General features: G+C 41.2%; 2 protein-coding genes across 2 annotated transcripts; both read right to left on the bottom strand.

The window, feature by feature from the left end:
* Positions 1–778: 778 nt before the first annotated feature.
* Positions 779–3,994, bottom strand: LOC309823103 (proline-rich protein 23C-like; the record flags this gene model as incomplete). The annotated part of the gene is given in 3 exon segments (XM_082655282.1): positions 779–1,546; positions 1,549–1,710; positions 3,965–3,994. Coding segments are annotated over 3 exon segments (960 nt in total).
* Positions 3,995–13,577: 9,583 nt separating this feature from the next.
* PRR23B (proline rich 23B) lies at positions 13,578–14,363 on the bottom strand (the record flags this gene model as incomplete). Its single annotated transcript, XM_082655432.1, has 1 exon — positions 13,578–14,363. The coding sequence occupies one exon, from the start codon at positions 14,361–14,363 to the stop codon at positions 13,578–13,580; it is 786 nt and encodes a 261-aa protein (XP_082511558.1).
* Positions 14,364–27,466: the final 13,103 nt, after the last annotated feature.

Raw genomic sequence — 27,466 nt, 5'->3', positions numbered from 1 at the left:
GCCCAGAGCCATGGCCCTTCCCTGGTTTCTCACACCGAAAGACTGATGGATCAGGGAATTGGGCTATTTCAACCTAACCTGGGACAGCTCTGACCAGCCAATCTAACACCAGAGCTCCCAGTGAGGTTGGCTGAGGCTGTCGCTGGACCTCCTATACCTCGTCTTCTCTCTCTGACCACTACTGTTTACTTTGCTTCTCTTTCACAAGGATCTTCTTAATAATATTGTGCATGCTAAAAAAAAATGATCAGAAGCATTTCAGAGGACACTGCGGAGGTCATACAGGTAAAACTACAATTACAAAAGGAAGGAAAAAACCTGGAATGGAGAGAAAGAAGAGATGCATGGGAAGGTGATGAAAAAGGGGATAAACTGGAAAAAAATTGAGGTGAGTTTGAGGCAAGAGTAGCGGTGAAACAAGAAAAATGGAGTTGGCTGAAGGTGACAGAGGTGGAAGAAACAGCTCATGCAGCAGTGGTAAGGGATCTAAACATCCATGGTTGGCTATATGTGGTCTACCTTTGTGAAAAGTCCTTACCAGAATCTACTTTTGTAAAAAAATCTTTTTGCCGCTGTCGATCAAGGCATTTTGCTTAAAAAAAAAAAACAACAAAACCCAAAAACTAACAAAACCAAAATAAAAAGCGCAGCTGCCCACTGTCCATGAATGAAGATGCTGCATCTCTGAGCGGTGGCGTGGGCTCAAAGTGAGTGTAGGTAGATCACTAAGTGCCGGAAGCTGGGTGCAAGGAATTGTGGGAGGCAGTTCATTCCGGGATCAGGCATTTTCCGCCCTTGAGCAGAGGACCATGAGAGGGTGTTGGGGGCGCTCGTGAGGACCCGGACAAGGAGAAGGAGGTAGAGGTTGGAGTGGTGGGTCGGGGAAGGGCTCCGGAAGGTGCAAGTACAGGTTGTCGTCATGGTGAGGAGAGCCTCTCTCTGGACTGGGGTTGGGCGCCCGAGGCCAAAGCTCTGGGAGGAAGTCCTGCGCGCTGGGGCCTGACACCCTTGCCGCGGGGCTGCGGAGCCCTGTGACGTAGCCGGCTTCAGCATCCATCCCAGGCGGCAGGAACTCGGCGTCCGCGTCCTCCTTGTTGGCCACTTCTTGGCAGGCGATCTCTGGGACAGCTGCGCAGAAGAATCCCGGCTCCAGGGCCATGTACTCCCCGGGAGGGCTCAGGAAAGCGCCCTGTCCCAGGCCCTGTCCCCACGGGCCTTCCACACCCGAGCCCAGGAGGGCCTCGGGGACCAGCATGAGGATGTGATCTCCAAGAGACACTTGCAGCACGGACGTGGGCTCGGGCTCAAGGAGCACGTCGACGTCGTCCAGGGGCAGGTGCAGGCCACAGCCGGCGGGCAGGACCACCATGGAGGTTAGCGCGCCCTTGGCTAGGGGCTCAGGCACGTTGTCCAGGCTGGGCACCGCCTCAGCTTCGGGTTCCTCCATTAGATGGCGCTTACCAGGGCCAGGTCCTCCGGGCTGCGGCCCCCACCAGTCCGCAGGGTAGGCGATGGGGCTGCGGGGCCGGCTGCCCATCACCTTGACCGACGGACCTGTGGGCGGCGGTCCCAGAGCCTGGCAGAGGGCGAGGAGGCGCTCGGTCCTGCACGCTGTGACGGGTCTCGATGACAGGTGAGGCAAGCCGGGACGGGCCGAATGGGGCGCAGGACAGCGCGATGCGGGTCGAGTCCTCGGAGCTCTGGGGTCACCTCCCGAGAGTACCGCAGTCCAGGTTTCTAGCGGAGCTGCGTCTGCAGCTGGGTTGGGCCTCGGGCGTTGGAATCTTCAGCTCTTCGCGCTGACCCCTATGCGCGCTGGATGATTAACAACATGGGATGTCCTGTGACCTGCGGCTGCCGGGAAGTCTCAGTGTAAGCCCCGCCTTCTGCCAGAGATAGGATTGGATCAGCGTTAGTGCAATGCAGTAGCTGGAGAGTTTTGTTTTTTTTTTAAACGAAAGTGTAGCATAATACTCCTTGGGTGCCCATATGCGGCCCAGTGGTCTTTATTACTTTTATTCTTGGGAAAATATCCAAAATACAATCTCATCAACTGCTTGCTTACTTTTAGAAGTAGCTTATGTCTAATGTCTTCTAAGATTTTCCATGAGGCTATGAAAAGCCTTTATCCCATCACCAGTCACTCCTTCCCACCCCCACCCACATGGTTCTTGAAATTCTTTTCACCCAGGAGACAAATTAGAAATGCAATTTTTCTTCGGTAAAAAAACTTGAAAATATTCAAGTGAAATGGACTGATTGAAGTTTTTGTTGTTGTTTCTGGAGACCAGTATGTGGTAATTATTAATAACAGTACGGAAATTTTATCATGAAGTTAGCCTTTGTCTTTAAACTTGCTGTCTGACGTGTTATAATGAGTGTTTAAAAAGTTAGTTTATTCACTTCTCATTAGTGAAGGTCAGAGGAGAGAAGGAAATTTTACAAAATTAAACCACCTGGGTTGTGTTGGACTTGGGAATTAAATACAGACATGTTTAACTTTAAAACAGAGATCTTTGACATTTTACCTATACGCTTATGGCAAAAAACCTAGATGTGGAATTGATGGGTAGTAGTGTGTGGCACCGGAACAATAGGAGATAAAACCAGACTGCTTTCTTAAATAGTTGTCCTAATTTATATTTCTGTGAGCAGTGGGTAAGTGTTCCCTTTCCACCACATCCTTGCCAACACTTAGTATGGTTAGATTTCTAAGCATTTTCCAATCTGATGGTATTTCATCATTTATTTATACTGTATTTCTCTGATTACTTATAAGGTTGATCATGTTTTCATATGTATTGGCCACTTGTGTAACATCTGTGTAGTATGTGTTTATGTCTTTTGCCCATTTTTGGATGTTACTGAATTTTGGAACTTCTTTTATATTTATGTGTGTTGAAATTATCATTTCCCATTTTGTGGCTTGTTTGTATTCACATTCTTTATAGTGCCTTTTGATAAACAGAATTTCTTAACTTTAATATAGTTTCAGATGTATTAGTGTTGTTCTCTATGCTTTGTAATTTTTGTGTATTGTTTAAGAAATAGTCCCTATTCCAAGATAATTTTTATATCTTCCGAATATTTAAATCTTCGCTTTTCAAAATTTAAACTCTTTATCCAAATCCAGATTTAAAAATGATTGTTTTCTATGGATGAGACAGTGATTCAATTTCAATTTTTTCCTCATTGTGCATGTTGACCCAATTCTTTTATTGAAAAGTGCTTTCCTGGGACTTGCCTGACAGTCTGTTGGTTAAGACTCTGTGCTTCCACTGCAGGGGACATGGGTTTGATCCCTGGTCGGGGAACTAAGATCCCACAAGCTGCGCAGCATGGCCAAAAAAAAAAAAAAAATCTTTTCTCTTTGAACTGCATCATTTCCTGGGTTACATACTTTTTGGTTTACGTGTGGATATGTTTTTCATCTATTATGATGCACTGATTTAATTGTCTAACCAGAAGCAATTTCACACAATTAATACTTTTAATACATGTTTGCAAAATATTTAACATATAATAATTAATACAATACTAATTAAATTAATATACTTTCATAATAAGTTTTTTAGTCGGCAAAATCTTTGTTTATGACCATTTTTGAAAAATGGATTTATTAAGCAAAGAATTCCTGGTCAAAACACTTGTTTTCTAGCAGTACTGCTATTATTCCACTGTTTACTGTCTTCCATTGCTGTTTCTGAGAAGTCAGTTGTCTGACTGAATTGCCTTTTGATTGTAGTTGTCTTTTCTTTCTGCTTATAAAAAATATTCTCTTTGGATTTGGTGTTTTGTGGGCTTATAGTAGTCTGTCTAAATGTGTATTTTTTAAAATTTATCAATCTTGAAAGTTGTTATGCTTCCTGAATGAGGACACTATACTATGTCCCAGAACTATGTATATTCTTGCAAATAGGCTTCTTTTCCCTTTCTTCCGTGCTGAAAGTCTTGCCACCTCTACCTGCCATAGGATCATGAAGACTAATTTCATCATGCCTTTTACTCCTGTTCATTGTAGGAAACTGTTCATCCCTAATATCTCAGATTAAAAATCTTCAAATACTCAGTACCTGGCCTTTTCTCACTACCTCATATCCTTCTCCTTTTCATTCTGCCTTCTGGAACTCATAGTCAATCACAGAACTAAAAACTCTTCAACTTCCGTGATATTCCCTTTAACTTTCTTTTTGTAACTGAAACCTGCTTCTTCTGAGTTCCCTTTTTTCCCTGGAGGCTTCTCAAGTGGAGGCTATTTTCTCTCACATACCCCTAGTACCCATGGCTGGAGGTACAGTGTATGTTATTCTTGCTCCTCATTGATGTTTCCCATTCATATCTCCATTATTCCTGAATTTCACATCATCAGAGTATAACCACTGTCTAATCTGTCTTGGTGCAATCCTCTACCCTCTTTCCAACTGTAGGACGCCTCTCCCTCACTCCTTAAATGTTTTTTACTCTTGGCTTTCTGTCACTCTCTATTGTTATTTGGTTGTACCAGGTCTTAGTTGCTGCTTGTGGGCTCCTTAGTTGTGGCATGCAAACTCTTAGTTGTGGCATGCATGTGGGATCTGGTTCCCTGACCAGGGATCGAACCCAGGCCCACTGCATTGGGAGCATGGAGTCTTAACCACCGCACCACCAGGGAAGTCCCTCTGTCACTCTCTCTTGATGCTGTCATAATTCTTGGTGATTTCAAAATGCACATTAGGTAGTTTTTACAGAACACTGGTGTATCTCTATCTTATACCACTCCCCTGCATTCTAGACTCCCATCGCTCACTTCCTACTAAACATCTCCACTGAATATGTAACAGGCACTTCACATGACATATGTCCAAAATTGAACATTTTTTTCTATATATACTACCCTTAGGTCTTTCCAATTTCAGAAAATAACAATTGCATTTTTTTTGCCCTTGTCCCAAACCCTAAAGTTATCCTAGAATCTCTCTCACCTCTTGCATGAGGAAATTCTGTTTTCTCTGTCTTCAGAATGTATCCAACTACATGCCACTTCATATCACTCCTCCTCCTATTACTTTAATGTAAGGCACCGTTACTTCTTGTGTGAATTATTGTACTCCATGAAGGCAGTAATTTTTAACTATTTTGTTCTTGGCTGTACTCCTGGAGTTTGGAAAGGTGCCTGGTACATAGTAGGCACTTAATGCATGTTTGTTGAATGAATGGGTGACTGATTTTTTTCTGTCATCACATCTGGAGAATTTCTCATTCATTATTTCTGTGAATAAAGCTACTTCCTGTGCTTTCAGTGTTCCCCCTCTCTATCTACAACAGTCATGTAGTAGAACTACTCCTTCTCTGATAATGTCTCTTAGTCTCTCTTTCATATTTTATGTTTTTACCCTCCTTAGCTTTATGGATGATTTCTCTAGCTCAGTGTTTCCATTTTCTTTTTTTAATTTTTATTTTATATTGGGGTATAGTTGATTTACAATGTTGTGTTAGTTTCCAGTGTAACAGCAATGTGGTTCAGTTATACATATACATATATCCATTCTTTTTCAGATTCTTTTCCCATATAGCTTATTGCAGAATATTGAGTAGACTTCCCTGTGCTATACAGTAGGTCCTTGTTGATCATCTATTTTATATATAGTAATGTGTATATGTTAATCCCAAACTCCTAATTTATCCCTCCCCCCACCTTTCCCTTTGGTAACCATAAGTTTGTTTTCGAAGTCTGTGAGTCTGTTTCTGTTTTGTAAATAAATATCATCTTTTTAGATTCCACTTATAAGTGATATCATACGATATTTGTCTTTCTCTGTCTGACTTACTTCACTTAGTATGATATTCTCTAGGTCCATCCACGTTGCTGCAAATGACATTATTTCTTTTTTATGACTGAGTCGTATTCCATTTTATATATGTATCACATCTTCTTTATCCACCCCTCTGTCGATGGATATTTAGGTTGCTTCTGTGTCTTGCTATTGTAACTAGTGCTGCAATGAACACTGGGGTGCATGTATCTTTTTGAATTAGAGTTTTATCCAGATATATGCCCAGGAGTGGGATTGCTCCATCATGTGGTAGTTCTATTTTTAGCTTTTTAAGGAACCTCCATACTGTTTTCCATAGTGGCTGCACCAACTTACATTCCCACCAGCAGTGTAGGAGGGTTCCCTTTTCACCACACCCTCTCCAGCAATTATTATTTGTAGACTTTTAAATGATGGCCATTCTGACCAGTGTGAGGTGATACCTCACTGAAGTTTTGATTTGCATTTCTCTAATATTTAGTGATGTTGAGCATCTTTTCATGTGTTTTTTTTAAAATATAGATTTATTTATGGCTGTGTTGGGTCTTCCTTGTTGCTCACGGGCTTTCTCTAGTTGAGGCGTGCAGGGGCTACTCTTCACTGCAGTGTGTGGGCTTCTCATTGCAGTGGCTTCTCTTGCTGGCGGAGCATGGGCTCTAGGCACGCAGGCGTCAGTAGTTGTGGCATGTGAGCTCAGTAGTTGTGGCTCACGTGCTCTAGAGTGCAGGCTCAGTAGTTGTGGCGAACAGGCTTAGTTGCTCCGCAGCATGTGGAATCTTCCTGGACCAGGGATCGAACCCGTGTCCCCTGCATTGGCAGGTGATTCTTAACCACTGCTCCACCAGGGAAGTCCCTCATGTGCTTTTTGGCCATATTTATTTCTTCTTTGGAGAAATGTTTATTTAGGTCTTCTGCCCAATTTTTGATTGGGTTGTTTGTTTTATTGAGCTGCATGAGCTGTTTGTATGTTTTGCAGATTAGTCCCTTGTCAGTCGCATCGTTTGCAAATATTTTCTCACATTTTGTGGGTTGTCTTTTCATTTTATTTATGATTTCCTTTACTGTGCAAAAGCTTTATGGGTGACTTCTCTAGTTCAGTGTTCCCATCCATTTTTAATTCTGTCTAAACTGTTTAACCCATTCATTGTATTTCTCACTTCCATGTTTACAAATTTAATCCCCAGAAATTTTCTTTTGTTCCCTTTTAAAGTTGCCATATCTTTTGATATTTTTTCTTAGCTACACTTATGTTGCCCTCTTTTGTGTCCTCAAATCATATTAATTTTATTTTAAGATAGTTTATATATGATAATTCATCAATTTCAATCATTTGAGGGACTGATTTACCTTTTCCTTGTTTTGAATATTTCTCATTTTTTCTTACTTATGGTGGTTTCTTCCCTTATGTGTTCTCTGATTTTGGATTATAAGTTTAGAATCACAAGAAGGTCATCTCGGAGAAGGTACTTAGCCCTGAGTATAAGCTGTATTCTCAGAGAAAATTTGTTTTACTTTTGCCAGGTTAACCGTCTACCAGAGAATATCTTGAACTAAACTGTCACCTACCCCCTATTCTGTTCAATTCTACCTGGAGCCAAGGCTGAGACAGATACATTTCTGTCCCATCTCCTTTTGTTTTATGAGGTGTTTTTTTTTCTTTTTCTTGTTAGATTAGCTATTGGAGGTATTTTCTGGAAGCCTGGGATTTTTTTCAGGGCTGTGTGACCCGAACTTTTATTTGCTCCCCCATAAATGGGCCATTAAAACCAAAGCTCTAGGTCATCATAGAATGTTAGGTATCCCCATGTACCTTCTTGTTTTAGCATACACTTTCCTGTCTGGGTTTGTGATATGTCATCATTTTTGACCTTGGAAGATTTATCTTACATTTTTACTAGCTGTGATATGCCTTTAAAATATTAAAATAATTTTTATCCATCAGTTTCATGAGTGTTCCTCTTGAGGATATTTTGTACTGTTTGGTTCACATGTTGCTAAAAATGGGTACCCTCAGTTATTTCTAATGTAGATTATGAGGCTCTTGCAATAGAAGGTATAATTTTGCAAACAGGGCCATCTTCCCTCTTCATAATAATCAGATAATCAGGCTGGGACTTGTGTCTGATTGATTGCTATGTTTTGGGGGTAAGGAGGAGAGATTGTGGAATTGTGGTGGGAATTGTGGATGAGATGGTAGTACAGGGGATTCCTTCTACTGGAGGCAGAGAGCAATGATAGGAAATATTAAAGCATATTAAATATAGACATCTACTTTGAAAAGAAAGACACAAGCTTGCAGGGACCAGAGACAGAGTAGAAAATCCAATCTCTGAATGGACAGCTGATATTTTGATGTATTTGGGGCACTGAGACTAAAATATATAATGGCAGCTGGGATTTCTGTTCTTTTGAGGGGGCTCAAAATCAGCCCATTGCCAATCATCAGAGGTTGAAGAGGCAGTGACGACTATTTCAAGGTTGTACCTGTGGTTGATCAGGAAAGACAGGTGGAAACTGCAAATGACCAGTTGTGATTTGTGACGTGTAATTGCTTGGGGATTAGACCTGTGACGTTCTAGAGTTCCAAAAGCCATGGCTCTGAGTTGTTTTCCACTAGGAAGTGGAAATTATAAAAAATTATAACTGTGAGATGAGGAAGATGAATTCTCACTCAAAAGGCACCCACCAATGAAATGACCAAGCATATGCGGCAATCCAAAGTGATGAAAGAACAAAGAATAGGAGATTTTACTTGTGAGGAAATTGAATTAAGGGAGCCATTAATTAATGTTTAAATAATTTCAAAACAAAGGATGGAATACCATCCATGAAACAAAAATAGGAGTTTATAATACTAAGTGGGGAAGTTTTGAAACAAGAATAAGGAAGTAAAATCTTGAAAAAAATTCTTTGAAATGAATACATTCTTGTAGAAGTATAAACAGAAGAAACTTGATTAAAGTATTAATTGGATTAAAAAATAGAAAGCTGGAGTTGACAAAGCATACAGCACATGATATTAAGATGTTAAGAGTCATGGGAGATTGAGCAGTGCCACTATTTATCTGATTGGATTTCCAGACATGAGGATGTGTTTTTTTTTAAAATTAATTTATTATTTTTGGCTGTGTTGGGTCTTCGTTTCTGTGCGAGGGCTTTCTCTAGTTGCGGCGAGTGGGGGCCACTCTTCATCGCGGTGCGTGGGCCTCTCACTATCGTGGCTCTCTTGTTGCGGAACAGGCTCCAGACGCGCAGGCTCAGTAGTTGTGGCTTACGGGCCCAGGTGCTCCGCGGCATGTGGGATCTTCCCAGACCAGGGCTCAGAACCCGTGTCCCCTGCATTGGCAGGCAGATTCTCAACCACTGCGCCACCAGGGAAGCCCGAGGATGTGTGTTATTACAAGAGATAGAGCCTAAGATTTTGTGGGATTTCAGGCAAGAGATAATTTCCCATATTGATAGTTAACCAAATCCATTGAGCCAAATAAAAATAGAATCTACCCCTAGAGATGTTACAGTAAAACTGTAGGATGCCAAAGGAAAAGAAACATTTTAAAATATGCTAAATGTCAAAAAATACTTAGGAATAAGCCTGACCAAGGGCGTTAAAGACTTATATGCTGAGAACTATAGAACACTGATAAAGGACATTGAAGATGATTCAAAGAAATGGAAAGATATCCCATGCTCTTGGATTGGAAGAATCAATATTGTAAAATGGCCATACTCCCCAAGGCAATGTACAGATTTAATGCGAGCCCTATCAAATTACCCATGACATTTTTCACAGAACTAGAACAAATAATCCTAAAATTTATATGGAACCATAAAAAACCCAGAATTGCCAAAGCAATCCTGAGGAAAAAGAACAAAGTTGGAGGCATAACCTCCTTCTTCAGACAATACTACAAAGTTACAGTAATCATAATAGTGTGGTATTGGCACAAAAACAGACATATGGATCAATGGAACAGAATAGAGAGCCCAGAAGTAAACCCACACACCTACAGTCAGTCTTTGACAAAGGAGGCAAGCATATACAACATAGAAAGACAGTCTCTGCAGCAAGTGATGTTGGGAAAGCTGGACAGCTGCCTGTAAATCAGTGATATTAGAACAGTCCCTCGCCATTCTCTCATACACTACCAAACGTAAAATAGATAGCTAGTGCGAAGCAGCCGCATAGCACAGGGAGATCAGCTTGGTGGTTTGTGATCACCTAGAGCGGTGGGATAGGGAGGTGGGAGGGAGGGAGACGCAAGAGGGAAGAGATATGGGGACATATGTATATGTATAACTGATTCACTTTGTTATAAAGCAGAAACTAACACACCACTGTAAAGCAATTATACTCCAATAAAGATGTTAAAAAAACAGTCCCTCACACCATACACAAAAATAAACCCAAAATGGCTTAAAGATTTAAATATAAGACATGACACCATAAAACTCCTAGAAGAGAACATAGACAAAATATTCTCTGACAAAAATCGTAGCAGTGTTTCCATAGGTCAGTCTCTCAAGGCAATAGAAATAAAAGCAAAAATAAACAAATGGGACCTAATCAAACTTACAAGCTTTTACACAGCAAAAGAAACCATAAACAAAATGAAAAGACAGCCTATGGATGGGGGAAAAAATTTGCAACTGATGTCACTGACAAGGGCTTAATTTCTAAAATATACAAACAGGTTATATAACTCTATAACAAAAAACCCAAAGAATCCAATCAAAAAATGGGCAGGGCTACCCTGGTGGGGCAGTGGTTGAGAGTCCGCCTGCCTATTCAGGGGACACGGGTTCGTGCCTGGTCCGGGAAGATCCCACATGCCATAGAGCGGCTGGGCCCCTGAGCCATGTCCGCTGAGCCTGCGCATCCGGAGCCTGTGCTCCACAACGGGAGAGGCCACAACAGTGAGAGGCCTGCGTACTGCAAAAAAAAAAAAAAAAAAAAGGGCAGAAGACCTAAATAGACATTTCTCCAAAGAAGACATACAGAAGGCCAAAAAGCACATGAAAAGATGCTCAACATCACTAATTACTAGACAAATGCAAATCAAAACTACAATGAGGTATCACCTCACACCCATCAGAATGGGCATCATCAAAAAATCTACAAACAATAAATGCTGGAGAGGGTGTGGAGAAGAGGGAACTCTCCTACAGTGTTGAAGGGAATGTAAATTGGTGCAACCATTATGGAGAACGGTATGGAGATTCCTTAAAAAACTAAAAACAGTTGCTATATGGTCCAGCAGTCCCACTCCTGGGCAAATATCCAGAGAAAACTCTAATTTGAAAAGATACATGCACCCCAGTGTTCATAGTATCACTGTTTAAAATAGCCAACTGGCTACTTCCTTGGTGGCGCAGTGGTTAAGAATCTGCCTGCCAGTGCAGGGGACACGGGTTTGAGCCCTGGGCTGGGAAGACCCCATATGCCACCAAGCAACTAAGCCCGTGTGCCACAACTACTGAAGCCCACTAGACTAGAGCCCACGAGTCACAGCTACTGAGCCCACATGCCATTACTGAAGCCTGCGTGCCTAGACCCCGTGCTCTGCAACAAGAGAAGCCACCGCAATGAGAAGCCTGCGCACTGCCACGAAGAGTAGCCCCCACTCGCTGCAACTAGAGAAAGCCCACATGCAGCAACAAAACCCAACACAGCCAAAAATTAAATAAATAAATAAATAAATGAAAAAAAAATAGCCATACATGGAAGCAACCTAAATGCCTATCTACAGATGAATGGATAAAAAGATGTGGCATACCTATACACTGGAATACTACTCAGCCATAAAAGAGAATGAAATGATGCCATTTGCAGCAACATGGATGGACCTAGAGATTATCGTACTAAGTGAAGTAAGTCAAAGAAAGACAGATATCATAAGTTATCACTTATATGTGGAATCTAAAATATAATACAAATGAACTTATTTACAAAACAGAAATAGACTCACAGACATAGAAAACAATCTTATGCTTACCAAAGGGGAAAGAGGGTGGGGGAGAGATAAATTAGGAGTTTGGGATTAGCAGATACAAAACTATTATGTATTCAATGTAAAACAGATAAACAAGGTCCTACTGTATAGCACAGGGAATTATATGCAATATCCTGTAATAAACCATAACCATGTAAAAGAATATGGAAAAAATATATAACTTTGCTGTACACCAGAAACTAACACAACAATGTAAATCAACTATACTTCAATAAAAAATAAAACTAAATTAAAAAATGTGCTAATGAACAGCTGAATCAAATATAATAGGAATAACAACTTGATTGGCGGAGACCTCTTGCCTGCAACAACAATAAAAAATGGCAGAACAATGGAGTAATGTCTTTAAAGTACTTAAATAAAACTTTAGAATTAGGAATGAATATATAATAAAACATTTTCAGATATACAAGACTAAGAGAGTGTACTACGCAAAACATGCTGAGATTTACAAAACAAAGATAATTTACTACACATAGGGTACAGTGGAAAGAACTATTAACGTATATTCTTCAGCAAGAAGAAAATTGAGGCTAGACTTTGAGAGTGGAAAATAAGAATAAAAAGGTAGAGAGGAAATGGTAAAGCATGTTGGTGAATATAAATACTATTGATGTTTAAGAAAACTGAAACCATCTTGTTTTCAGCTTTACCTGTAGATTTTATTTCTTTTATAAATATGTGAAACAAATATGGTAATTAATGTTTTATTTTTTAAAAATTTTATTTATTTATTTTTGGCTGCATTGGGTCTTCGTTGCTGCGCACCGGCTTTCTCTAGTTGCAGTGAGCGGGGGCTACTCTTTGTTGAGATGCACGGGCTTCTTTCTGGTTGCGAAGCATGGGCTCTAGGTGCACGGGCTTCAGTCGTGCCTAATGGGCTTAGTTGCTCCGAGGCATGTGGGATCTTCCCGGACCAGGGCTCAAACCCGTGTCCCCTGCATTAGCAGGCAGATTCTTAACCACTGCGCCACCAGGGAGGCCCCTAAATTAATGTTTTAAAAGTTAGAGGTTTGATTTACAAAAGAAAAAACTCAGGGTAGAATTTAAAAGGTATGAATAACGTGGAATAGTAGGAATGCAAACGTTTCACATCAGTCTGTGAGTGAAAATAACCAGAGGAACAGATTTAAAAACGAAATGCGTATCCTAATACGTGCTGAAAACATCTGATAAAATCCAACATTTATTCATAATGAAAAGTGAACTTGACTGGAAGAGAACTTCCTCAGGTTAAGAGGAAGCTATGAACAAACATCATACAATTATGTATAGTAACCATCATACTATTTTGCAGTTTTCCAGGAGAGAAGCTCAAAACACCAAGAAAGAGAAAAGCCATGGCTAAAAATCTTTATAAATTCACGGGAAAACACATAACATGAGAAATCCATTTATTTTTTGGTTTGGGGAGAAATAGGGTAGCAACGGTATGGTGCTGGAGAGAGTGGAATTTGAGAGAAAATAACTGATGCAAACGAGCGGGAATGGATGGGTCTGAGAATGATCTTGTAAAGAAGTCCAGATGTCTGAAAACACATTGTCCGGTATCCCTGGGCAGATTTTCCATTACAAAGATGAGGTCTAGAGTCTGCTTTCTTTTCCTGACGTCTTCTCCTGCTACTATAGCCAGTCTGGAGGGGAAAAGGAGTTGTTGGCACACGAGATGCTTAATTTCCAGGTTGTAGGACATTCAGTGTAAAAGACGCTGGGAAATCCATTGGGCCTCCAGGATGGTAGCCAGAATTTGTGTGTGTGTGTACCGGGGTGCAGTTCATTCCGGAAACAGACATCTCTGGGCCTTGCGCTTAGGACCATGGGGGTGTTGGGGGCGCTCGTGAGGACCCGGAGGACTCGGAGAGGGAGGTAGAGGTTGGAGTGGTGAGTCGGGGAAGGGCTCCAGAAGGTGGAAGCCCAGGTTGTCGTCGTGGTGAGGAGAGCCTTTCTCTGGACTAGGGGTGGGCGCCCGAGGCCAGGGCTCTGGGAGAAAGCCCTGCGCGCTGGGGCCCGACACCCTTGCGGTGGGGCTGCGGAGCCCAGCGACGGAGCCGGCTTCAGCATCCATCCCAGGCGGCAGGAACTCGGCGTCTGCTTCCTCCTTGTTGGCCTCTTCTTGGCAGGCGATCTCTGGGACAGCTGCGCAGAAGAATCCCGGCGCCAGGGCCATGTACTCCCCGGGAGGGCTCAGGAAAGCGGCCCGTCCCAGGCCCTGTCCCAACGGGCCTTCCACACCCGAGCCCAGGAGGGCCTCGGGGACCAGCATGAGGATGTGATCTCCGAGAGACACTTGCAGCACGGACGTGGGCTCGGGCTCAAGGAGTACGTCGACGTCGTCTAGGGACAGGTGCAGGCCACAGCCGGCGGGCAGGACCACTACGGAAGTGAGCGCGTCCGCGGTCGGAGGTTCCGTCAGGTTGTCCAGGCTGGGCGTCGCCTCGGACTCGGACTCGGGGCCCTCGGGCTCCTCCGTGCGGCGGCGCTTGGCGGGGCCGGGTCCTTCGGCCTGCGGTCCCCACCAGTCCGCAGGGTAGGCACTGGGGCTGCGGGGCCGGCTGCCCATGACCTCGACCGACGGACAGCGCTCCCGGGGCCTGGCAGAGGGCGAGGGGGCGGAGCGCTCGATCCTGCACGCTGTGACGGGTTCCGACGACGGCTGAGGCAAGCCGGGGCGGGGCGGCGCGATGCGGGGACGGCAGGACTGCGCGATACGGGACGAGTCCTCGGAGCTCCGGGGCCGCCTCCCCGGGATCCTGCAGTTCAGGTTTCTAGGGGATCGGCGTCTGTCGCTAGGCTGGGCCTGGCGCCTTCGAATCTTCAGCTCCTCTCGCCGATTCGTCTACGCAACAGACAGCGAAAGATGTTGCAGGTGAAGCCAGTGGAATCCTAGTCGCAAAATGTCACGCTAAGCTCCGCCCCTTCCAAGGCTCCGCCCCGTAGAACTCGCGGTGTCTGTGCTGCCCAATAGCCGGGGCTGTGGTTGGTAGGAAGCTACTGTTGCAGTCCTACAGGGGGCAGAATACTCGTGTACTTCATTTTTAGAGGAAAAAAAGATACACCGGAAATGGAACTTTAAATATTAGTCACCTTTAAGGTTAATATTTTCCTTTGATTTCAGGCATTCTAGAGAAAAAAACCACTCAAATAGACCACCCCCTTGGCAACATAAAACGGACCTATCTAAATGTCCCATGAAATTCCTTTAATGCTTGGTCTTTCATTTCAGGAGTAAATGGAAAATACTCATATATGTTTAGGTAAAGTTCTGTCTTAATAGTAAAATATTTGTGGCAGTTCCTTCCTGAAGATAAAAGCTGTTATAAAATTAAAACAATCTTAGTATAATTAAATTGTTTTATTCAGTATTTATTATGTCAGCCATTCTACTGAGGTTTAAAAAATGATCTTTTTAAAAAAAATTTTTTAATTTTTTTTTATTTTTGGCTGCGTTGGGTCTTTGTTGCTGCGTGCGGGCTTTCTCTAGTTGCGGCGAGCGGGGGCTACTGTTCGCTGCAGTGCACAGGCTTCTCGTTGCGGTGGCTTCTCTTTGTTGCGGAGCACAGGCTCTAGGCACACGGGCTTCTGTAGTTGTGGCACGCAGGCTCAGTAGTCGTGGGTCTTGGGCTCTAGAGTGCAGGCTCAGTAGTTGCGGCACACGGGTTTAGTTGCTCCACGGCATGTGGGATCTTCCCGGACCAGGGCTCGAACCCGTGTCCCCTGCATTGGCAGGCGGATTCTTAACTACTGCGCCACCAGGGAAGTCCAGAAAATGATCTTTTTCTTAAAAGATAGCCCAACACTTTGTTGAGGTATGACTGACATACAAAAAGCTGTACACATTTAATATAAACAACTTGAGTTTGTAGATAAGCGTACACTCGTGAAACTACCACCACAATCAAAACCATAAAAGTATCTATGACCTGCAAAAGTTTCTTCCTGCCATCTTTGAAAAAAAAATGATCTTTTTTACTTTTCACTACACCTAAGCTCAGAGTGGTCAAGTGAGGTTTCAAAACTTAAATATGTACCAAGTTTGTGTTAGATATAGGCATCCAATGCAGACTTATCTGGTTTTAAATCATGAACTCTTAACTCATACATTTATTGCATACACCTGAGAGTGAATTACTAATTGGTCCTATGTGTGTCTTTTGAAGTTAATAGGTAGGGACTTCCCTGGTGACGCAGTGGTTAAGAATCTGCCTGCCAATGCAGGGGACACGGGTTTGATCCCTGATCTGGGAAGATCCCACATGCTGCAGAGCAGCAAAACCCGTGCGCCACAACTACTGAAGCCCGTGTGCGTAGAGCCTGTGCTCCGCAACAAGAGAAGCCACGGCGATGAGAAGCCCGCGCACTGCAACCAAGAGTAGCCTCTCCTGGCCTCAACTAGAGAAAAGCCAGCATGCAGCACCGAAGACCAGACACAGCCAAAAATAAATAAATTTAAAAATTATATAAAAAAATGTTAATAGGTAATGCGTTCCTCTTTTTTTTTTCCAAAATATTTTTCACAGTTTAAACTCCATTTCTTATTGATAGACTCTTAACTGTTTTCCAGCCTGGTGTAGTAAAATGCTATATCATTGTGTTCTCATTTTGCACTTCTGATTGCCAGTCAAGGTGGATCATTTTTTTCATATGCTTATTAGCCAATATTATATTTAATTCTTTGAAATATTCCGATCTTCTTTCTTTTTTTACTTAAAAAAATTAGGTTTCAACTTTTCCTCCAACCTTTTGCAGTGTTGGTTCCTTCTTCAAAGACCAACTCCGAGAGCACTTTCTTGAAAAGGGCATTTCTGACCATTTTGTTTGGAATGGTTTCTTCATTTATTCTCTATCTCATCCCTCTCTCTGTGGCCTTCATAGTATTACCACATTCTGTAAATAAACAAAATATTGTTTAAAGAAATTGGGGTTCAGTCATACTAGTACCAGTCACTTATCAAATGTATGTGTAGCAAATGTCTCTGTCACAGTCTTTGAAGACTTTAGCACTTGATTCACTGTAATTCTCACTCATTCCACATCTGCTATAATTTGTGGTGAGTTTAATATTGTCATGGATCCCTCCTCTCCCCACATCTTGGCTTCTTAGTTCTCTTCCTCTTCAGTAATTTTGTCCTCCCTCCTACCTCGACTCATACTCTTTACCTTGTCATTATGAAACTTATATGATAGTCATCAGTTACATCCATTAGACTATAACTTAATTAGTAAATAGTAAACTGTAAACTGCCTTCACTGGTCAAGCTCACTTTAACTGTTTGTACAAAAACTTGCATATCCTCCAAGCATCATGAAGCCTAAACGATAAGCTACAAGACCTCTTCACGACCCCTATAGATAAGTACCTCTGATGTAAGAGTCTTAAGATGTTGGCCCGAGTCGTTTTCTTGGAACTTGGAGTCAGTTGTCCAGTTTGAACGTCAGCTGGTTAAGACTGGTTGGGACAACCGACTCTCCCCTCGGGCATGCAAGAGTGTCTGATCGGTGGCCGTTTGATGTCAGAGAGCCAAAACCTCCACCCTAAAAATATGCTAATGCTGCCATTTTCTGAACATGCATCCTCTGAAGAAGCATGTAGCTTAGTTGCACCTGCCGAGAATAACGGTACCTCATCTTTTTTTAAAAAATTAATTAATTAATTTAATTTATTTATTTTTGGCTGTGTTGGGTCTTCGTTGCTGCATGCGGGCTTTCTCTATTTGCAGTGATTGGGGGCTTCTCTTCGTTGCAGTGTGCAGGCCTCTCATTGCGGTGGCTTCTCTTGTTGTGGAACACGGACACTAGGCGTGTGGGCTTCAGCAGTTGTGGCACACGGGCTCAGTAGTTGTGGCACGCAGGCTCTAGAGTGCAGGCTCAGTACTTGTGGCTCATGGGCTTAGTTGCTCCGAGGCATGTGGGATCTTCCCTGACCAGGTCTCCAACCCATGTCCCCTGCATTGGTAGGCGGATCCTTAACCACTGTGCCACCAGGGAAGTCCCGACCTCATCTTTTTCTAATTTTCAGCCACCTTTCACCACTCTCCCTGCACCTCAGGCCACCCTAATTCTTTATCCAGTATATATCCCTATCCCCTGGCCTTTGGGGAGATAGATTTGAGATTTGTTCTCCTTTCTCTTTGCTTGACTGCCTTGTGAGTAAACCCTTTCTCTGCTGCAAACCTCTCTATCTCAGAGTTTGGCTTTCTGTGTGTTAGGCAAATGAACGTGGCTCAGTAACAATTACTCCAAATTGTGACCCCTCTATAAGCACAACTTAAAACATTTATTCTCAGAGTACTGGCTACCTCCTAACTTTATAGCTTAGCCCTTTAAATATCCAAACTCCATCCATCCTTATGCCCTTCTGGAAAAATTTATCTTTTCAGTGAAACTTAAACTATCAGTTCTTCACTTCCCTTCGTAACTGGAACCTAAATTCCAGAGATAGTCACTTTAATCATTGCTGTATTTATATCTTTTTTGAAAATTATTTTTTATTGAGGTAACATGTGTTTATAACATTATATGTTTCATATGGAAAATATTATATTTCTACTTCTGTACACACTACAGCATGCTCACCAACAAAGATTTAGTTCGTATAGTCACCACGGAGTTGATCCTCTTTATCCATTTCATCCTTTCCCCTCTGGTAGCCACTACTCTGTTCTCTGTATCTACATGTTTGTTTTTGTTTGGTGTGGTTTTTTCATTTACTTTGTATGTTTTTTTTAATATTCCATATCTATGTGAAATCATATGGTATTTGGCTTTCTCTAGCTGACTTATTTCACTTAGCATAATACTCTCAGTGTCCATCCATGCTGTCGCAAATGGCAAGATTTTATTTTTTTCTATGGCTGTATCTATATTGTATATATTGTGTTTCACATCTTCTTTATTCATTTATTGGTTGATGGGCACTTCAGTTGTTGCTATATCTTGACTATTGTAAATAATGCTGCAATGAACATGGGGGTGCATAAGTGTTTTCAAGTTAGTGTTTTCATATACTTTGGATAAATACTCAGAAGTGGGACAGCTGGATCATATAGTAGTTCTATTCCTGAATTTCTAAGGAATCTTCATACTGTTCTCCATAGTGGCTGTGCCAGTTTACATTCCCACCGACACCGCATGAGGGCTCACTTTTCTCCACATACTCGCCAACACTTTTAATTTTTTGCCTTTTGATAAAAGCCATTCTAACAGGTATGAAGTGATATTTCATTGTCGGTTTTTTTTTTTAGTTTTTTAAAAAATTGAGGTATAATGGAGTTACAGTATTATGTTTCAGGTGTACAAGATAATGATGAACAATTCCTAAAGATTATACTCCATTTATAGTTATTATAAAATATTGGCTATGGTCCCTTGTCTGGCAGTCCAGTGATTAAGACTCCATGCTTCCAGTGCAGGGGGCCTGGGTTCAGTCCCTGTTCAGGGAACTAAGATCCCCGTGTGCTGTGGGGTATGGCCAAAAAATAAATATTGGCTGTATTCCCTGTGTTGTACAATATATCCTTGTAGCTTAATTACTTTATACATAGTAGTTTGTACCTCTTAATCTCTTACCCCTATCTTGCCTCTCCCCACTTGTAACCACTAGTTTGTTCTCTATATCTGTGAATCTGTTTCTGTTTTGTTATATTCACTAGTTTGTTTTATTTTCTGGATTGCATGTTTAAGTGATAACATAACAGTATTTGTCTTTCTCTGTCTGACTTATTTCACTATGCATAATACCCTACAAGTCTATCCATGTTGTTGTAAATGACAAAATTTCACTCTTTTTTTATGGCTGAGTATATACATACACACACACACACACATGCATATATATATATCACATCACATCTTCTTTAGCTGTTCATCTGTTGATGGACACTTAGTTGTTTCCATATTTTGGCTGTCATAAATAATGCTGCCATGAACATTCAGCTGCATGTATCTTTTCAAAATAGTGTTTTTGTTTTCTTTAGATATATACCCAGGAGTGGAATTGCTGTATCATATGGTAATTCTATTTAGTTTTTTGAGGAACCTCCACACTGTTTTCCACAGTGGCTGCACCAATTCACATTCCCACCAACAGTGTACATATGGGTGTTCTCTTTATTTCACAACCTAGCCAACATTTGTTATTTGTGGTCGTTTTGATGTTAGGTGTTCTTACAGGTGTGAGGTGGTGTCTCATGGTGGTTTGATTTGTATTTCTCTGACGGTTAGTGATGTTGAGCATCTTTTCATGTGCCTGTGGGCCAACTGTTATGTCTTCTTTGGAAAAATGTCTGTTCACCTCTTCTGCCCATTTTTTAATCAAGTTGTTTTCTTTTTGATATTGAGTTGTATGAGCTGTTTATATATTTTGGATATTAACTTCTTATTGGTCATCTCATTCCCAAATATTTTCCCCCATTCAGTAGATTGTCTTTTCATTTTGTTGATGGTTTCCTTTGCTGTGTAAAAACTTTTAGGTTTAATTAGGTCCCATTTGTTTATTTTGGCTTTTGTTTCCTTTGCCTTAGGAGACAGATTAAAAAAAATATACAGTAAAGATAGAAAATCAACCATGTACAAAGCTAGTAGGAAGGTTAAAAGCCAAAAGTAGTAATATCATCTATATCTACAATAAGCAGTTTGGGGATACACAAAATAATTAGATGTAAAATATGATGTCAAAAACAGTAATCATAAGGAGAGGAGAGTACAATTGTAGGGTTGTTAAAATGCATTTGAAATTTGAGATCAGCAACTTAAAACAATCACATATAACAATATATTGCTGTATATAAACTTCATGATAGACAAAACAAAAAAATCTATAATAGATGCACACAGAAAAAAGAGGAAAGAATTTGAACATGACATTAAAGATAGTCATCAAATCACAAGACAAAAGAATGAAAGAAGAAGAAAGGAAGAAAAAAGCACTACAAAACAACCCCAAAACAATTAATAAAATGGCAATAAGAACATACACATCAATAATTATTAAAAGTAAATGGACTAAATGCTCCAATCAAAAGACGTAGGGTGATAGATAAATAAGGATGTACTGTATGGCACAGGGAACTATATGCAATATCTTGTATATAATAACTTATAATGGAAAAGAATCTGAAAAAGAATATATACATATATAGATCGCTTTGCTGTACACCTGAAACTAATACAACATTGTAAATCAACTATACTTCAATAAAAAGTTGTTTGTTTTGAAAAAAAAAAGAGTGGCTGAATGGATACAAAAACAAGACCCATGTATATGCTGCCTACGAGAGACTCACTTCAGATCTAAAGACACACATAGACTGAAAGTGAGGGGATGGAAAAAGATACTCCATGCAAATGGAAATAAAAAGAAAGCTGGGGAGCAATACTTATATCAGACATAGACTTTAAGAGAAATAGACTTTTGTGGGTTTTATTTGCATTTCTCTAATAATTTATGATGTTGAACATCTTTTCATGTGTCTGTTGGCCACCTATGTCTTCTTTGGAAAATGTCCTATACCCATTTTGGGGTTGTTTTCTTCTTTTTGTTGTTGTGAGTTTTTTCTATATTTTGGATGTTAACCCCTTATCGGATATATGATTTGCAAGTATCTTCTTCCATTAGGTAGGTTCCCTTTTCATTTTGTTGCTGGTTTCCTTTACTGTGCAGAAACTTCTTAGTTTGATGTAGTCCTATTTGTTTACTTTTGCTTGTGTTTCCCTTGCCTGAGGAGACAAATAAGTGGAAAAGTATTCTGTGCTCATGGATTGGAAGAAATAACATTGTTCAAATGTCTATGTTACCTAAAGCAATCTTCAGATTCAATACAATCTCTATCAAAGTCCCAAGGATATTTTTTGCAAAAACAGAATAAAAAATTCTTAGATTTACATGAAACCATAAGAGAACCTGAACAGCCAAAGCAATCCTGATAAAAAGAACAAAGTTGGAGGTATCACACTCTCTGATTTAAAACTATATTATAAAGCTACAATAATCAAAACAGCATTATATTTGCAGAAAAGCAGATACATAGGTCAATGGAACATAATTGAGAACCTGGGAATAAACCCATACATATATGGATAATTAATTCATGGCAAGGGAGCAAAGAGCGTACAATGGAAAAGGACAGTCTCTTCAATGAATGGTGATGGGGGAACTTCCCTGGTGGTGCAGTGGTTAAAAATCCACCTGCCAATGCAGGGGGACACGGGTTTGATTCCTGGTCTGGCAAGATCCCACATGCCACGGAGCAACTAAGCCCGTGCGCCACAACTACTGAGCCTGTGCTCTAGAGCTCGCGAGCCACAACTACTGAGCCCCTGTGCCACAACTACCGAAGCCCGTGTGCCTAGAGCCTGTGCTCCGCAACAAGAGAAGCCACTGCAACAAGAAGCCCATGCACTGCAATGAAGACCCAACACGGCCAAAAATAAATAAATAAATAAATTTATATTAAAAAATGGTGTTGGGAAAACTGGACAGCCACATGCTAAAAAAAAAAAAAGAAACTAGACCACTATCTCACACCACACACAAAAGTCATCTCAAAATGCATTAAAAGACTTCAGTGTAGGGCTTCCCTGGTGACGCAGTGGTTGAGAGTCTGCCTGCCGATGCAGGGGACACGGGTTTGTGCCTGGTCCAGGAAGATCCCACATGCTATGGAGTGGCTGGGCTTGTGAGCCATGGCCGCTGAGCCTGTGCTCTGCAACGGCAGAGGCCACAACAGTGAGAGGCCCGCATACCGCAAAAAAAAAAAAAAAAAAAGACTTCAGTGTAAGACTTTAAACCATAGAACTCCTAGAGAAAATATAGGCAGTACTCTCTTTGACATCAGTCTTAGCCATTTTATATCTTCACTTCTTTTTCCTGTCTCCTGCTTTGCTGGTCGATATATCTGCTACCCTGTGCCTGCACTTTCCAAGCTGAAGGGGGTTGGAGAAGAACACTCAACCCCATTGACTGGTCTCAATTTATATTCATGGTCACATACATCAGATGGGCTCCTACTGCTGCCCATTGAACTTACTATGTTGCTGTACCCCATTCGCTCACTCTTTTAGATGAACATTGCATGCTTTCTCTTCTCTCTGCAAACCTCCAATACCTCATCCCTTATTTTATCTCCTAGGTGGTCACCTTGCTTCTTTTTCACTTTATGAATGAAGCAATCAGAAAATATTTTCCAAAATTCCCTAAGTCACATCTCAGCAGGCTCCACTGAGACTATATATTGTGCTTTTTCTCCTGTTCCCGTAGATGAAATATCTTGCTCCTAGCAAAGGCCATACTCTCTGCATTGGTGCAAGTGATCTCATCTCATTTTGCCTCTTCAAGAACATCACTCTAGCAATTTTCCCATCTTTGTCCATCATCATCACATTTTAGCTACCTCTACTGAATCAATATCTTCAATACAGGGACTTCCCTGGTCGTCCAGTGGTTAAGACCCCACGCTTCCACAACAGGGGACGGAGGTTTGATCCCTGGTTCGGGAACTAAGATCCCACATGCCGTGCAACACGGCCAAAAAAACTTCAGTACATAATTGAGAGGTAAACTCTTTAATCTTTTTTTTTTTGTGTGGTATGCGGGCCTCTCACTGTTGTGGCCTCTCCCATTGCGGAGCACAGGCTCTGGACGCGCAGGCTCAGTGGCCATGGCTCACGGCCCAGCCACTCTGCGGCATGTGGGATCTTCCTGGACCGGGGCACAAACACGCGTCCCCTGCATCGGCAGGCAGACTCTCAACCACTGCGCCACCAGGGAAGCCCAAACTCTTTCATCTTAAAGTAAAAACTCTCTTGACATGAATTTCTCCTCCAGTTTCTACATCAGTTTTCTCCTTCCTTATACACCAGAACTGTTGTATTAGTCAACTATACCTGCATTCTCTAATTTCCCTCCTCCCACACTCTCTTGCACCCACTCCAATCTTGTGTCCATACCAGTCATCTATAAGCACTCTCATTAAGGTCACCAGTGACCCCCACATTATGAAATCCGGGGGTTAATTCTCAGTCCTCATGGACATCATATGACACAGCCAATCTCTCTCTCTCTCTTTAAACATTTTCCCCCACGGCATCCAAGATCTCACACTCTCCCCATCTGTCTGTTGCTTCTCTTTCTTAGTTTCTTTATCTGTTTGCTCTTTTTTTCTGAAGGTTGGACTATCCCAGGACCTTGTTGTTGACCTTATTTTTTCCCATCAACCTTCTGTCTTCTTTTAAGTGCCATCTGTATGTTGGTGACTCCCAGATATGAAAGCTACTCCCTCCTGTAGCTTTCCCAAGAACATCCAACTACATTGTCAGTATTTTCTCCTGGATATCTGTTAAGTTGAACCATATACAGTTTTCATTTTTGTAGGTCAGAATGGTTGAATATTATCGATTTTATATAAGTCAATCTAATAGGTCACCATGTCCTGCCTGCTGTGGGCTGCACATGGTAGGTGAGATGTCACCCCAGGACCTTGCTTCAGATGTAAATATTTAAATGTTCAGTAAATTGGAGGAAAAAAACATGGATATTTAGAAACTGAAGAGCAAATTAAGCAGCATCAGCAGCATTTGGGGGCTTGTCAGGAATGCAGAATCTCAGGTCCCATTCCAAACCTCCTGAATCATGACCTGCCTTTTAACAAGATCCCTAATGATGTCCTTGACTTCTCTCCATGAAGATTCCTGACTCATAGCCCTTGCAATCTTGGGAAAACCTCATCCAATTTCTTAGATCCAGATCCTGGGGCCTCCCTTTCCTCAGCATCACCCCCACCCAGCCTGGATGCATTGACCCAACCATATCCTAGGACATGAACTCCAGTGCTGGACACCTCATGCCAAAAAACCAGCAAGACAGGAACATGGCCCCATGCATCAGCAGACAGGCTGCCTAAAGTCATACTAAGCTCACAGACACCCCAAAACACACCACCTAATGCAGCCCTTCCCTTCAGAGGGAAAAGGCTCAGCTCCACCCTCCAGAGTGCAGGCACAAGTCCCTCCCGCCAGTGAGCCTACACAAAGCCCTGGACCAGCCTCACTCACGAGGGGGCAGACAACAGAAGCAAGAGGAACAACAACAGCAGCCTGTGGAAAGGAGGCCATAAACACAGTAGGTTAGACAAAATGAGATGACAGAGAAATATGTTGCAGATGAAGGACCGAGGTAAAATCCGACAAGACCAAATAAATGAAGAGGAAATAGGAAATCTACATAAAAACTAATTCAGAGTAATGATAGTATAGATGATCCAAGATCTCGGAAATAGAATGCAGGCATGGATCCAGAAAATACAAGAAATGTTTAACAAGGACCTAGAAGAACTAAAGAACAAACAATCAGTGATGAACAACACAATAACTTACATGAAAAATACACTGGAAGGAATCAATAGCAGAACAATTGAGGCAGAAAATCAGATAAGTGAGCCAGAAGATAGAATGGTGGAAATAACTGCCACAGAGCATAATAATGACAAAAGAATGAAAAAAAATGAGGACAGGCTCAGAGACATCTGGGTCAACATTAAACACACCAGCATTCGAATTATAGGGGTCCCAGAAGAAGAAAAGGGAAAGGGCCAGAGAAAATATTTGAAGAGATTATAGTTGAAAACTTCCCTAATATGGGAAAGGAAATAATCAGTCAAGTCCAGGAAGCACAGAGGGTCCCATACAGGATAAACCCAAGGAGAAATGTTCTGAGAAACATACTAATCAAACTAACAAAAATTAAATATAAGAAAAAATATTAAAAGCAGCAAGGGAAAATCAACAAATAACCTACAAGGGATTACCTATGAGGTTATGAACTGATTGTTCAGAAGAAACTGCAGGCCAGAAGGGAGTGGCAGGACATATTTAAAGTGATAAAAGGGAAAAACCTACAACCAAGATTACTCTACCCAGCACGAATCTCATTCAGATTCGACAGAGAAATCAAAAGCTTTAAAGACAAGCAAGAGCTAAGAGAATTCAGCACCACCAAACAAGCTTTACAACAAATGCTAGAGGAACTTCTCTAGGCGGGAAGCACAAGAGAAGAAAGAGACCTACAAGAACAAACCCCAAACAGTTAAGAAAATGGTAATGAGAACGTACATATCGATAATTACCTTAAATGTAAATAGATTAAATGCTCCAACAAAAAGACACAGACTAGCTGAATGGATAAAAAACAAGACCTGTATACATGCTGTCTAAAGAGACCCACTACAGACCTAGGGGCACATACAGACTGAAAGGATATGGAAAAAGACATTCCATGCAAATGTGAATCAAAAGAAAGCTGGAGTAGCAGTACTCATATCAGACAAGATAGATTTTAAAATAAAGACTATTACAAGAGACAAGGAAGGACACTATATAATGATCAAGGGGTCAATCCAGGAAGAAGATATAATAATTGTAAATATTTATGCACCCAACATAGGAACACCTCAATACATAAGCCAAATGCTAACAGCCATAAAAGGGGAAATTGACAGTAACACAATAATAGTGGAGGATGTTAACACCCCATTTACCCCAATGGACAGATCATCCAGACAGAAAATAAATAAGGAAACAAGCTTTAAATGACAAAATAGACCAAATTGACTTAATTGATATTTATAGGACATTCCATCCGAAAGCAGGAGAATACACTTTCTTCCCAAGTGCACATGGAACATTCTACAGGATAGATCACATCTTGGGTCACAGATCAAGCCTTGGTAAATTTTAGAAAATTGAAATTTTATCAAGCATGTTTTCTGACCACAACACTGTGAGATTAGAAATCAATTATAGGAAAAAAATGTAAAAACTACAAACACATATAGGCTAAACAATACACTACTAGATAACCAAGAGATCACTGAAGAAATCAAAGAGGACATCAAAAAATACCTAGAGACAAATGACAATGAAAACACGACGATCCAAAACCTATGGGATGCAACAAAAGCAGTTCTAAGAGGGAAGTTTATAGCAATACAATCCTACCTCAAGAAACAAGAAAAATCTCAAACAACTTAACCTTACACCTAAAGCAAGTAGAGAAAGAAGAACAAACAAAACCCAAAGTTAGTAGAAGGAAAGAAATCATAAAGATCAGATCAGAAATAAATGAAATAGAAACAAAGAAAACAATAGTAAAGAACAATAAAACTAAAAGCTGGTACCTTGAGAAGATAAACGAATTGTTAAGCCTTTAGCCAGACTCATCAAGAAAAAAAGGGAGAGGACACAAATCAATAAAATTAGAAATGAAAAAGGAGCAATTACAACTGATGCTGAAGAAATACAAAGGATCATAAAAGACCACTCAAGCAACTTTATGCCAATAGAATGGACAACCTGGAAGAAACGGACAAATTCTTAGAAAAGTACAACCTTCCAAGACTGAACTAGGAAGAAATAGAAGATATGAACAGACCAATCACAAGCACTGAAATTGAAACTGTGATTTAAAATCTTCCAACAAAGAAAAGTCCAGGACCAGATGGCTTCACAGGCGTATTCTATCAAACATTTAGAGAGGAGCTAACACCTATACTTTTCAAACTATTCCAAAAATTTCAGAGGGAGGAACATTCCCAAACTCATTCTACGAGGCCACCATCACCCTGATACCAAAATCACACAAAGGTATCACAAAAAAAGAAAAGTACAGGCCAA

This window comes from Grampus griseus (genome assembly GCF_964374135.1).
Source record: "Grampus griseus genome assembly, chromosome: 5".
In the NCBI taxonomy this organism is placed as follows: Eukaryota; Metazoa; Chordata; class Mammalia; order Artiodactyla; family Delphinidae; genus Grampus; species Grampus griseus.
The sequence above is the reverse complement of the archived record's forward strand: the minus strand, read 5'-3'. Positions and strand labels throughout refer to the sequence as shown.